The following is a 12408-nucleotide window of genomic DNA, read 5'->3' on the forward strand; positions in this document are numbered from 1 at the left end:
CGCCTCCTGGTGCTCAGACTTGTTAGTAGCAACAGCAGACTGGCTGACATGAAGTCGTGAGCCATTTACAACGGCGGCTTTAAATAACTGGCGGTTGTGGTCTTGGGGAGATTGACTATCTTTGCGGAAGATCTTGAACCCAGAGTTTCTCCTAATACATCCATCAATGTCTCCAAAAGTTGATTCTGTTCATCTGGACGTAGCATTTTGTGGGAGAAACGTTTCATCACTCATCCAGGTGACTTCTTCAGTCTCAGCTGACTGCAGGTTTCAATCTTATAAACAGTACATTTGCATAATGACTGAAACCAGCACCAGTGAATCAACATGAGTACCATTCACAGAGAGTTGGGGAATGGCTGCAATCACAGCATTGTAAGATGGCGAAAGATGTACCCTTAGGCCCCCTCCTCAATTCAGAGATTCTCTTTCCCTTTTCACATAAATGGCCTACTTGACTCCGCCCTCAAACCAGCGTTCCTCCCTGTCCAGGGAAGAACTTCTGGGTTTTGGTCAGTGGTCAGTTGCTTCAGTGGGCTGGTTTCAGTCAATATGCAAATGTACTGTTTATAATATTGAAACCTGCAGTCAGCTGAGTCTGAAGAAGTCACTTGGATCAGTGACGAAACGTTTCTCCCACAAAACGCTACGTCCAGATGAACAGAACACACGCACTCTCCACCCTGCTGCCAAAAAGAAAGAGGTATCGGAGCATCCAGGCCCTCGCTGCAAAACTGCAGAACAGTTCTTCCCCCAAGCCGTCAGACTGCTGAACACGCACGCATGCACGCACGTACGCACGCACACACTTTCAACTTTCAGACACCAGGTTACTATTTGCACATTTTACACATTTCCATTGCACTGCCTTGTGTTGTCTTGTGTCTGTATCGTCCTGTTCTGTCTAGAGTTGCACTGTTTTGTTTTGTTTTTTGCAGTTTTTGCACGTTGGACTTCACGCAGTCCTGTGTTCGTCTGTTATATGTCATGTGTAGCACCAGAGTGAGAGGAACGATGTTTCCTTTCACTCTGTGCTGTACCACTGTACATGGCTGAAATGACAATAAAAGCCACTTGATTTGACTTTGAATTAGACTCGCAGTAGAAAGGTGTTGTATTAAAACTGCTCCCCTCTCATCTGATAGCAGAATACCTCACTGCCAAGGCTGAATGGATGTTCCTGCATCAGCCACAGAATGGTGAGGATGGCCCACCTGTTTCCAACTCAGACCTCCACAGAGAGGGTGAAGGGAGACATGATTTATATTGGTCACTTCCTGGGTGGGTGTTACATGTGTTTTTGGTTTGATGTCTGAAATCAGGTAGGTAAACCTAAACACCTAAACCTAGGTGTGTGGCCATGAGCCTGACACAGACACTACACCTCAAGTCAATATTCAGTTCAATTGTATATATGCAGCACCAAATCACAACAACAGTCGCCTCAAAGTGCTTCATATTGTAAGGCAGAGGCTAGAATAACAGAGTCTTATATGGTTACTATGTGCACAGACAACACGGCAGGAAGGTAAAATTCTGGCTTCATTTTTGTACAGTGGGATGAAGTGCAGCCAGGTCGGCCATCTTTTCTACAGTCACTGCTCTGTAGTTACTCTTGTCTGTAAAGGCAGTTTCTCAGTTACACTGTTTTCAAGAAACAGCAGACATAAACTGAAACAAGCTTCTTTTGCTCAGCAATGCGCACACAGAAAGGAACCTCTCTGCTGAATCTGCAAAAAATAAAACTGTTAACGTGTTAGATTAATGCCTAAAAGTAAAAATGCATGTGGCACAGTAACATAGTAACTGGGATGGCTCGTGATCTGACGGTAAATAATAATAATGGATTGCATTTAGCGCTTTACAATTCCACTATTCATTCACTCTCACATTCACACACTGGTGGAGGCAGCTGCAGTTGTAGCCACAGCTGCCCTGGGGCAGACTGACAGAAGCGAGGCTGCCATATTTTCGCCATCGGCCCTTCTGGCCAACACCAGTAGGCGGTAGGTGAAGTGTCTTGCCCAAGGACACAATGACCGAGACTGTCCGAGGCGGCGCTCAAACCGGAAACCTTCCGATTACAAGATGAACTGCCAGGTCTTGAGCCATGATCGCACCAATGTTTAGTGTTCTTCTGGACATTGTACAAATCAGCTGTCCACACAGATGTTAGGTTTGTAGTTATGCAGCTTTCCTCTGGAGAAATCCTGAGCTCTAATCAGAACTCTTTGCAGGGTGCTCAGTGATTTCTATAAGAAGAGTTATTTCTTAAATCAAAAGCATATTGATTCTCCATCAACCTGCTCTGATTGATCTGACTTGCCGTGCTGTTTTCAGAGATAAACGTGAAACCTGAGCTCACACTGGACTTTGGAGCTATCAGGGTCCTGGGCCAGTGACCCAGTGTTTTGAGTTTTGCATTGTGGTGGTCCCATGATCAAAAGGTTGGGGGTTCGAATCCACTGAACGGCTACCCTGAGGTACCCCTCAGTAATGTACCATCCCTACACACTGCTCCCCAGGCACCCAATGGCTGCCCACTGCTTCACATGAATGGGTGAATGGGTTAAATACAGAGAGGAATTTTCCCACAGGGATCAATAAAGTATACATTATTATTATTACCAGCTTTATCATTATCAGCTGATACCTTTGGTTCCTTTGCCACTTCTTTCTCTGACTCAGTTAGTGACCTAGGGGTTCTGTTGGACAGCTCTTTCAAATATAACAAACAAGTGTCTTCAGTAATCAAATCTAGCTTCTACCAACTGTGCCTTATTGCTAAGGCTAAGCACTATGTCCCTCACAAAGATCTTGAAAAGCTCATTCATGCTTTTGTGACTTCTAGATTGGATTACTGTAACTCCCTCTACTTTGGTCTTCACTCCGCTCTCCTTCACAGACTTCAGCTTGTCCAGAATGCTGCGGCTCGCCTTCTGACTGGCACTAGAAAGCCTCTATCACCCCAGTTCTTATTGAGTTGCATTGGTTACCCATAAAATATTGCATTGAATTTAAAATACTGTTGCTCACCTTTAAAATTATACATAATTTAGCCCCTCATTAGTTTGTCGATCTTCTTAGTCTACATGTCCCTGGGCGAGCCCTCAGGTCTTCAGCCCAATTACTCCTGGCTCAGCCTGGATCTAGACTTAAATCTAGGGGTGATCATGCTTTTGCCCTGGTTGCACCGAATCTGTGGAACAACCTTCCTATCGCTATCCGTGCGTCAGACTCCGTTTTATCTTTTAAATCCCGTTTAAAAAATCATTTATTCAACATAGCTTTTCCATCTAGTTAGTGTCCCTGTTTTATATTTGGTTCAATTTCTTATTTATGTACTTTATCTTTTAGCTATATCTGTTCTTAGTAACTTTGTTCTTATATTCCCTTTTATTGTTGTATAATTAGTGCCCTTAACCTGATGACATATGTGGTACTTTGTTAATAGTCTTTTATTTATTTTTTTAATTTTCCTGTTTTTATTGTAAAGCACTTTGGTGTACCACTGGTCTTTTAAATGTGCTATACAAATAAAGTTGTATTGTATTGTACTATATAACTTTGATCTTGTCAGTATTTATCATTTCTAGTCTTTTGGTTTTAATGCTGGCGTTCTTAATATTCTGGTTTTTGTCTGTTCCATGGTTGCTTGGTCTCCCCTGTCAGTTGTATCCCTTGTCAAGTCCGCATCTGTGTGTTGTGTTTCCTGCTTTACTTTGTAAGTCTGTCTCATGTCAGTGTGTCTACTTTGGCTTCCCCTGGTCTTATTGATTACTCCCAGGTGTGCTCTCCTCCTGTGTCCCATTGCCTTGTTATCCCTCCGTGTATTTTAGCCCTCTGTTTCTCCCACTCAGTGTCACGTCGTATCCTCATGCTGTGTGTGGTCCCCACTATGCGCCTCCTCCCTAGTCTCTTGTCTCCACGTATCCTAGTGTTTAGTATTAATCTTCAGTTTCTAGTTTTGGTTTGTTTTTTGCAAGTTTATTTCTTGAGAATTATGCTACTGCAATAAAGCAGCCTCTTTAAGTTCATTTCACCGTTGAGTGTTTTGCGTTTGGGTCCAACATCTTGCCTGCCACACATGACAGGAGCCACTAATTCACACTCTCTTGAGAGAATGCCAGTTTTTACTGAAGTGAACTGGCAGCATCATGCATATTAAATTGGTTTTCACGAATGGTCAGACGGTCTGTCACAATAAATTGTGGGATGGTGTTTTCTCCTTCCTTCAAAATCAATCAATCAATCAATCAATCAAGCAATCAAGCAATCAATCAAGCAATCAATCAATCTTTATTTATAAAGCACTTTTCATACAGCAATGTAGCACAAAGTGCTTTACATGGTTAAAAGCAGCCCACCCCACCCTCCAACTCACTCCCCACACTCTCATTAACATAAACAATCATGGATACATACCCCCCCACCACACACACACACACACACACACACACACACACACACACACACACACACACACACACACAGACACACTTAAAAAGTAAAATTGGGCTGGACAGACATGAGCCAGGTGAGGAAACACTATCACAGGGAGCCGTCTGCACCGGGAGCTGGTCACAGACCGCAGCCTCCAGGCTGGGCACACAGCAGGAGGGAGGCAAAGAAGCCCCTCAGCCAGGCTGAGAAGACCCACAGAGCCCCAGCAGCCACGGTCGATCACAGCCCCGGTGCAGAGAGCCCCCTCTTAGGAAACACTGGAGATATGACCTAATAAAAATATATACAGGATAAAAAGATAAAATAAATAAGAATGGGATCAATATAAATATAAATATAAATAGAGTAAGAAGATAAAAAATGAATAAGAATAACATCAATAAATATCAGGTAAAACCTAAATTAATAATATAAATAGAATAACAGGATAGAATAAATAAGCATAAAATAAATAAACGTTAAGTAAAAGCTAAATTAAAAAGGTGGTCTTGTTCTTAAAAACATGTACGTTCTCTGCGGCCCTGAGCTCCTCCGGCAGGCTGTTCCACAGACGAGGACCAGACCACTGAAAAGCTGCCTCTCCATGAGCATGTGTCCTGACTTTAGGGACAATCAAAAGGCCAGTACCAGAGGACCTCAGGGTCCGCGAGGGTTCATATGGTAAAAGCAGATCTGAGAGATAAGAAGGCCCAAGACCATTAAGACATTTAAAAACCAATAAAAGAACTTTAAAATCGATCCTGAAACACACGGGGAGCCAGTGCAGCGATTCTAAAACCGGTGTAATGTGGGCCCGCCCTCTGGTCTTCGTCAGCACACGAGCTGCAGAGTTTTGTAAAAGTTGTAAAGGTGAAATATTCTTTTTGGGGAGACCAGAGAGCAGGGCAGTAATCAATGCGACTGGTAATAAAAGCATGCATCAGCATCTCCGTGTTGGCCTGAGAGAGAATAGGCCGGACTCTGGCTATATTCTTTAGATGATCAAATCCAATTTTGGGTTTAATATGTGGGATAAAACCAAGCTCAGAGTCAAAAACAACACCCAGGTTTTTCACTTGTAGTGAAGCACATAGTGAAAATGCCTGTAATTTAGACAAGAGTTTCTCTCTCTGAGCCTCAGGACCGATGATTAAAACTTCAGTTTTGTCCTGGTTAAGCTGTAAAAAGTTTTCTGCCATCCAAGATCTTATATCTAAAGTACAGTTAAAAAGGGCATCCATTGGTCTGGTGTCATCAGGAGACACGGAGATGTACAGCTGAGTGTCATCAGCGTAACTGTGGAAGTTCACTCCATGCCTCCTGATGACACCGCTGAGAGGGAGCTTATACAAATTTAAAAGTACAGGGCCTAAAACCGACCCTTGAGGCACACCACATGTCATTCTATGGATCTTAGAGGAGCATGTATCCATACTCACCATAAAAGTTCTGTCTGAGAGACAGGAAGTGAACCAGTTGTGTACAGCACCAGAGAGGCCCACCATGTGTTTCAGTCTGTTTAAAAGAATAGCGTGGTCTACTGTATCAAAGGCTGTGCTTAGATCCAGTAGCACCAGGACTGAGATCCCTTGTCTTCTAATGATGCTGCCTAAGGGAAGCATGTATAATGTAAACAGAACTGGTCCTAGCACTGAACCCTGTGGAACTCCATAATTAACCTCAGTGTGTGAAGAGGACTCTCCATTTACATGCACAAACTGGAGTCTATTAGATAGATATGATACAAACCACTGCAGCACAGTACCTGTAATACCTACAGCATGTTCTAATCGCTCTAATAGGATATTATGGACGACAGTATCGAACGCTGCACTGAGGTCTAGCAGGACAAGCAAAGAGATGAGTCCACTGTCAGAGGCCATAAGAAGACCATTTCTAAGCTGAAGTGTTCGAGTCAGTTTTTCTGCCATCGATATGGACCTCAGCTTACGTCAGCGTGTGTTTCTGTGTAAGAAGTCACAGCATAGAGAATAAATTCCCCAAATAAACCAGAAAGAACAGACTCCACACATAAATGCAACACATTTATTTCACAGAATGACATCATTTCCTGTTCACTGCATCACAGTTATGTCAGAAAAACTTACGATGTCATGATTACCACTGCTATTATTATGCTATTGCTAATGCTAACACATGTAAGCAGAGTTTGCTAACATGAGGGCGGGGCTACAGAGCAAGTATCAGTATCAATATCAGGTGGAGTTACAGAGTGCAGTTTGCTTCCGGAGAGAGTCGACATTTAGCCACCGTCAGGTAGGTCTCCACCTGTAACACAAATGTCATCTTCACCATCATTACATCATTGTCATCATCACAGTGACATTACCATTATGCACTGCCTCACCTTGTGCATGTCCTTCTTGAAGCAAGCTAGCAATTCATAAGTTTGTCTCAGTGATTCGTTGCCTCCCAGACTTTGATAATAGTTTCCGTAAGGAGCGTGCTGGAGGGCGTCGCTGTCAGGATAATTCTCTGCTTCATCCTGATTGGCCTGTAGGGTCAGGTGGTTAGTTGCATTGGTACCATGCATGGAGCAATATGTTTGTGCAATTTATCTTCTCACCCTGATCAGCAGCAAGATTCCTGTTTTAAGCTCAGACAGCCTTGGTGAAATCTGGTTCCTCAGAGAGGAACCTCCAGAGAGAGAGCGACTGGGAAACTCCCAGGACTCGACCAGTCGATAGGAGATCGACAGCAGCTTCAGGACCTGTGACCCATCAATAAGCAGACAACAGCTTCAGAAGATTTGCGCATGTGTAGTACTGTATACTGCTGTACAGTGTTGCGTAGTACTGTGTAGTTTAATGACCGAGCTGCGCTGCGTCTCGTGTTTGTCAATCGGGCTGATGATGTAATCAGAGTTGCAGAAATCCTGCAGGAAGACCTTGTTGAGCTGACGCTGCTCCTCTGTCTGCAGAGAGCTCTCCTATGACACACAAAAATACACAGGTACATACAGAAATACACAAAATACACAGGAATACCCGTGTTTTATTCCAATGTTAGTTCTGACAGCAAATTTTAATATGTTTCATAATTCTTAACTGAATATCCTGAGATTATAGCTGACTGTGACTAAAATGTAAAGTGTAAATGTCTGCTGTGTTTTTAGCAGTGACAGTTCACAAAGTGTCTCAGTTCCCTTGACATCAAATCTGAAGTGTGTCCATATGTCTGTGTGCATCTAAACTCACTGCACACATTGAATATTTAACTAACTTAGGGTTAGGGTTAGGGTTAGGGTTAGGGTTAGGGTTAGGGTTAGGGTTAGGGTTAGGGTTAAACATTTTGTTGAACACATTTTGAACATAGTTTCTGTCCTGTGCATTGCATTTAGTCTTTTTCAGAAAGAAGAAAGATTGTTGATGAAGGTGTTGGTGAGCTCTTGTCTGTCTGCGCTACTGCAGGCTTACAAAGTCCGAGAAGAGTCTCTGGGCGAGCAGGTGCAGGTGCGTGACTCTGTTGACTGCAATGGAGAACAAACGCTGGCTGTCTGTGATCGGCTGAGAGGAGACGCCCAAACACACGACCGACAGCAGGAGGACGACTGACAGACAGACAGTTTCAGACTTTGTTAAACATCGGTTTACTTTGCATAAAGCAGTGGCCCCTTCTCGTGGTGGAAGCCCAGATGTCTTACCCGAGTCCATGGCTGGCATCAGTTCAGGTTCTGTTTGCAGCTCAGACGATTATGATGTGAGTCGGTGGTTCTGATGTTTTCAGCTCAGAGTTTTTGCTTTTATAGTTGAAAACTAGATGTTTAAATTCATCAGGAGAAATGTGATGCAAGCAAACATGTGTGCCTAAGTCTAATTAACATTAACACCTCAATCATCATATTGATGCTACATGAAAAACACACCGCTGGTGACTAAAGTGCTTTGACATCCAACATGTTTGTTAATACTTAAAAAGAGATCTAATGTAAAGTTTTTTAAGAACTCCAAAATATTTATATCAAATCAAATTTTTCAGGTGAAAAGAAGAAGTTACTTCGAACTCCACGTGTTGAGTCTGGCCAGAAATGTTCACATCGACAGTTTGACATTTGTTCAGGTTTTCATGATGACAGACAGTAGTGCTCGCTTTGATGACTCACAATCACCTGTTGTTGACTGAACATTCAGTCATTAAACGAAATTCTGAAATAAAGGTTGACACAATTTAACATTCATGCTTTATCAGTTGGACCTGCAAACACTTTAATGAAACTTACATTAAAGTGCAGCTATTTCATAATTCAAGGTTCCTTCTCCCCATTCTGTTCCTCAGGTGTCATATCACACTGGGCCGAGCCATGGACACATTTACAGGTGAAATCAGTCACGTGATGGAGAATCAAGTACACTAGATATAATTAAAACCACAAAGTAAAACTTATGTGTGCTACGTTAAATCCATAGTTCCTGCTGATGCTGATAAGCTTTCGATGTGTACTGGACTAAAGTCTAAAGTCAGCAGTGTTACCATTACAGCAACATGATTTTGTTTAATTAATGAGGATAATTCATTGGGAGACCCCCCTCAGATGCCATTGTGATCATGAACGACTCTGTGATGAAGAATTGTTCAAATCTGAAAGTTCGAAAGATGTATTTAAAACTTGCACAGCGACATCAGCAAACATCAGCCTGCATCGAGGGTGAAGCACTGAAAACTTTCTATAGCACGATTCTGTCTCCATACGGCCTGTGCCTGCTCCCTTCATCTCAAAAAAATAAAAAATCTGCACCAGATGGTAAAACAGTTAAATGTAGACGATCAATTCGCTCTCTCAGGTGTGGGTTTCTGTCTGACCTGTGGCTTTCCTGCTCTCGTTTTCTCCTCACTTGGCATGCCATCTATAATCCGGTTTCCTTCCCAGACGCCTTAACGCCCACTCACATCCTGTGCTATTTGACCTCAGTAAGTCACATAACATGGTGGGGCTAGGTCTCACAAACTTGGCTGATAGTGACCCACACCTGTTTTTATAAAAAACAGTTCGTACAATATAAATATTATATTGTACGAACGTGATAATTATGTATATTGTAATAACGTGATATTATATTGTACAAACAGGAAAAGTATCTTGTTAGAACAATAAACTTTTCACGTTATAACGTGATACACTTCTATTTTTCTTTTGCCTGGGTGGCAGCTCTACGCTTCCGTACTTTAGGTTTCAGCGCAGGGATAGGTTTTTAGCTTGTCAAATGCTGCATGTAAACTTCCTCTAAAGAAAAAAACTGAAGATCTTTATTTTCTCTGAAGAACTGAGGCAGAACTTTAACCTGAACAGAAAACACTTTTAAAGTTTCTCAGGTCAGCCATTTATCAAATTAACATTTTTCTGATGATGATTTTTTTTGTAATCAAAGTTTTTTATTATTTTGGACATTAAAAAAAAAACATAACATAACAACCCAAAACAACAAAAAACACATTCTGTGAAGAAATAGAAAATAACAATAAATAAATAAATAATTAGTTGCACACACAAGACCCTTAATTGATGGGCGAGCGTGGCTCAAGAGTTGGGAGTTCGCCTTGTAAACGTAAGGTTGCCGGTTCGAGCCCCGGCTCGGACAGTCTCGGCCTCCACCAGTGTGTGAATGTGAGAGTGAATGAATAGTGGCATTGTAAAGCGCTTTGGGTGCCTTGAAAAGCGCTATATAAATCCAATCCATTATTATTAACATTCAGATTAAGTATTATTCCTAAGTATTTAATCCCTTTTTGTAACACATTGAAATTGAAAGCTGATAATGAATTAGCAATACACGTTTGATATATTGTCATTGCCTCCGACTTATGCCAGTTAATTTTGTAGCCTGATAACTTAGAGAATTCACCAATAACATTTAGCAATGTTGTTATAGAATTGGTAGAGTCCTGAAACACCACCAAAATATTGTCTGCATATAGAAATAATGTATGTTCTCTCCCCCCTCCATTCACACCCACTATACTTGAATCTTCCCTAATTTTAATAGCCAGGGGTTCCAAAAAGATAGTGAACAGGGCTAAGACTACAACCCTGACGGGGAGACCTGGAGATATTAAAAAAAGGGGACATCAGTCCATTGGTGAGAACAGAGCCTTTCAGCCCTGTGTCTAAACTCATCTACAAAAATTATCACCAATTCCAAATCTTGACAATGCGGTGAATAAAAACTCCATTCAACCCTGTCAAAAGGGTTTTTCTATATAAAAAAAAATGAATGAAAATGCAACCCCTGTTTTGACTTTTAGATTTTCAATATCTTTTTCAATGTGTTTATTTTCAATAAACTGACATTTGTTCAGCTGCTGAAAAGAGTAAAACAGCACAGAAACAGCTGACCTGAATATTTATGTTATTACATGTACTGAAAACAAGATGTAACCGAGTGAAAAACACGGTCAGATGTTTGTAAATGTATTCACAGCGGTCAGCAATCATGCAGGAAACTGAATTTATTCAACACTGCATGAAAGTGAGAAATCATAGAGAGACTGGTCTGAGGCTGTGCAGGGACGTGTTTTCTCATTAATGACGTTTTTTTATTATCTTTTATTTAAAAAACCTATAAAGTTTCAATAACGTTTCTTCAAAAAACACCAAACTCTTTGATATAAGTGTCTGTCTGATGAGGAAGAGTTCATCCGAAGAGTTGACAGCAGCTCAGATTAGAGCTAACAACAGCAAAACCAGCCGAACATCAGCTGCAGGAGGAGACCAAGGAGAAAGACTTGCGCCTCTGTCTTCGATCGCCTTTCCCGCTTGTCAAATGTGATGAAGGAAAGAGAAGTTTGGTGATCCCAATCTAGCTGCTTCTTACTGTGATGTTGACGTAGCTGCCAAATGTCTGAAAGATGGACTACAAACAGATTATCTTACATACTTTACCCAATCTGTTGTCTGCTAGATAAATAAAACCTGTCAGTTCATTAGATAATAACTGCAAATAAACGGGAGAAAACAGCTTGTAAAGGAAGTCCTTTTCAAATGAGATTCTCCCCTGTTGCAGAGGTGATCCAGAGTAACTCCTCATTCATTTGGGATTTCTGTGACTGCCATCAGATTCATCCATGATCGTCCTAAAGGCTGAAACACACCTGACAAAGCTCCTGCAAACCGAGCTGAGAGCAACACTTTATTAAAAGTCTTCATTTTTATTTCATTTACAGGCCCGTCTTCAGATTTCAGTCAGTAGTTTATTAATGAACATTAACACGACCCAAGTGGAACGGTGTTGGTTTATCGGGCTGGGACAGAAAGCTGTTCATGATTATTAACGATCTGTGTGTGTGTTATAAAACTGTCACTGTGTGACCTTCCTGCAGCTTCAATATTTAAACTGTCAGGAAATAAACTCATTCATCTTAATTAGCATCTTGTCTCCATGGTGATAGAGACAGTGAATATGTGAGTGGCCTTGAGCAGAGACCAGGTGTGCACTGGATTCATTCTGTAATCAGTCAGAAGATTATAATGTCACCCGATGCATTTTATTAACCACTGAAGTGGTTGCTCGTGCCTCGTGCTTTTATTTAGAAGGGGCTGTAGCAGAGTAAGTCCAGCAGGGGGCGACAGAGTAGAAACTTATTCTGTCAACAGTTTACTGCTCACATGATTAAAATAGATTTGAAGTCATTATCGGTAAGTACAAACAGACTAACCTTAAATTAGTTTAATTAACAGTAAGTTGAAGACCCCGCCCCCGGGCAATGCTTTAAAGGTTCAGACTGGGTTCAAGTTCAGGGTCAAGGTCCTGGGAAGTCCTCACAAACACCAGCACACGTGTGTGTGTGTGTGTGTGTGTGTGTGTGATCCTTGGTCAGCTGTTGCTCTTCTTGTCTTTCTCTTTGAACTTTGGCCATTTAGACTCAACAGCAGCTGTCGCCTCTGAGCCACACAGGAAGAGAAATCTGAAGGTGTGAATACTTAGCGTCCAGGTGGAAGCGCAGTTGCAA

General features: G+C 41.8%; 1 protein-coding gene across 1 annotated transcript; it reads right to left on the reverse strand.

The window, feature by feature from the left end:
* Positions 1 to 6669: 6669 nt before the first annotated feature.
* gh1 (growth hormone 1) lies at positions 6670 to 8126 on the reverse strand. The gene is made up of 6 exons (XM_006805238.3): positions 8108 to 8126; positions 7881 to 8014; positions 7277 to 7393; positions 7031 to 7174; positions 6812 to 6958; positions 6670 to 6732 (listed from the first exon to the last, which is right to left on the reverse strand). Exons 1-6 carry the CDS (start codon positions 8124 to 8126, stop codon positions 6670 to 6672), a joined length of 624 nt encoding a protein of 207 aa, XP_006805301.3.
* Between the last annotated feature and the right edge of the window lie 4282 nt (positions 8127 to 12408).

This window comes from Neolamprologus brichardi, chromosome 4 (assembly GCF_056152115.1).
Source record: "Neolamprologus brichardi isolate AB-2024 chromosome 4, ASM5615211v1, whole genome shotgun sequence".
Lineage (NCBI taxonomy): Eukaryota > Metazoa > Chordata > Actinopteri > Cichliformes > Cichlidae > Neolamprologus > Neolamprologus brichardi.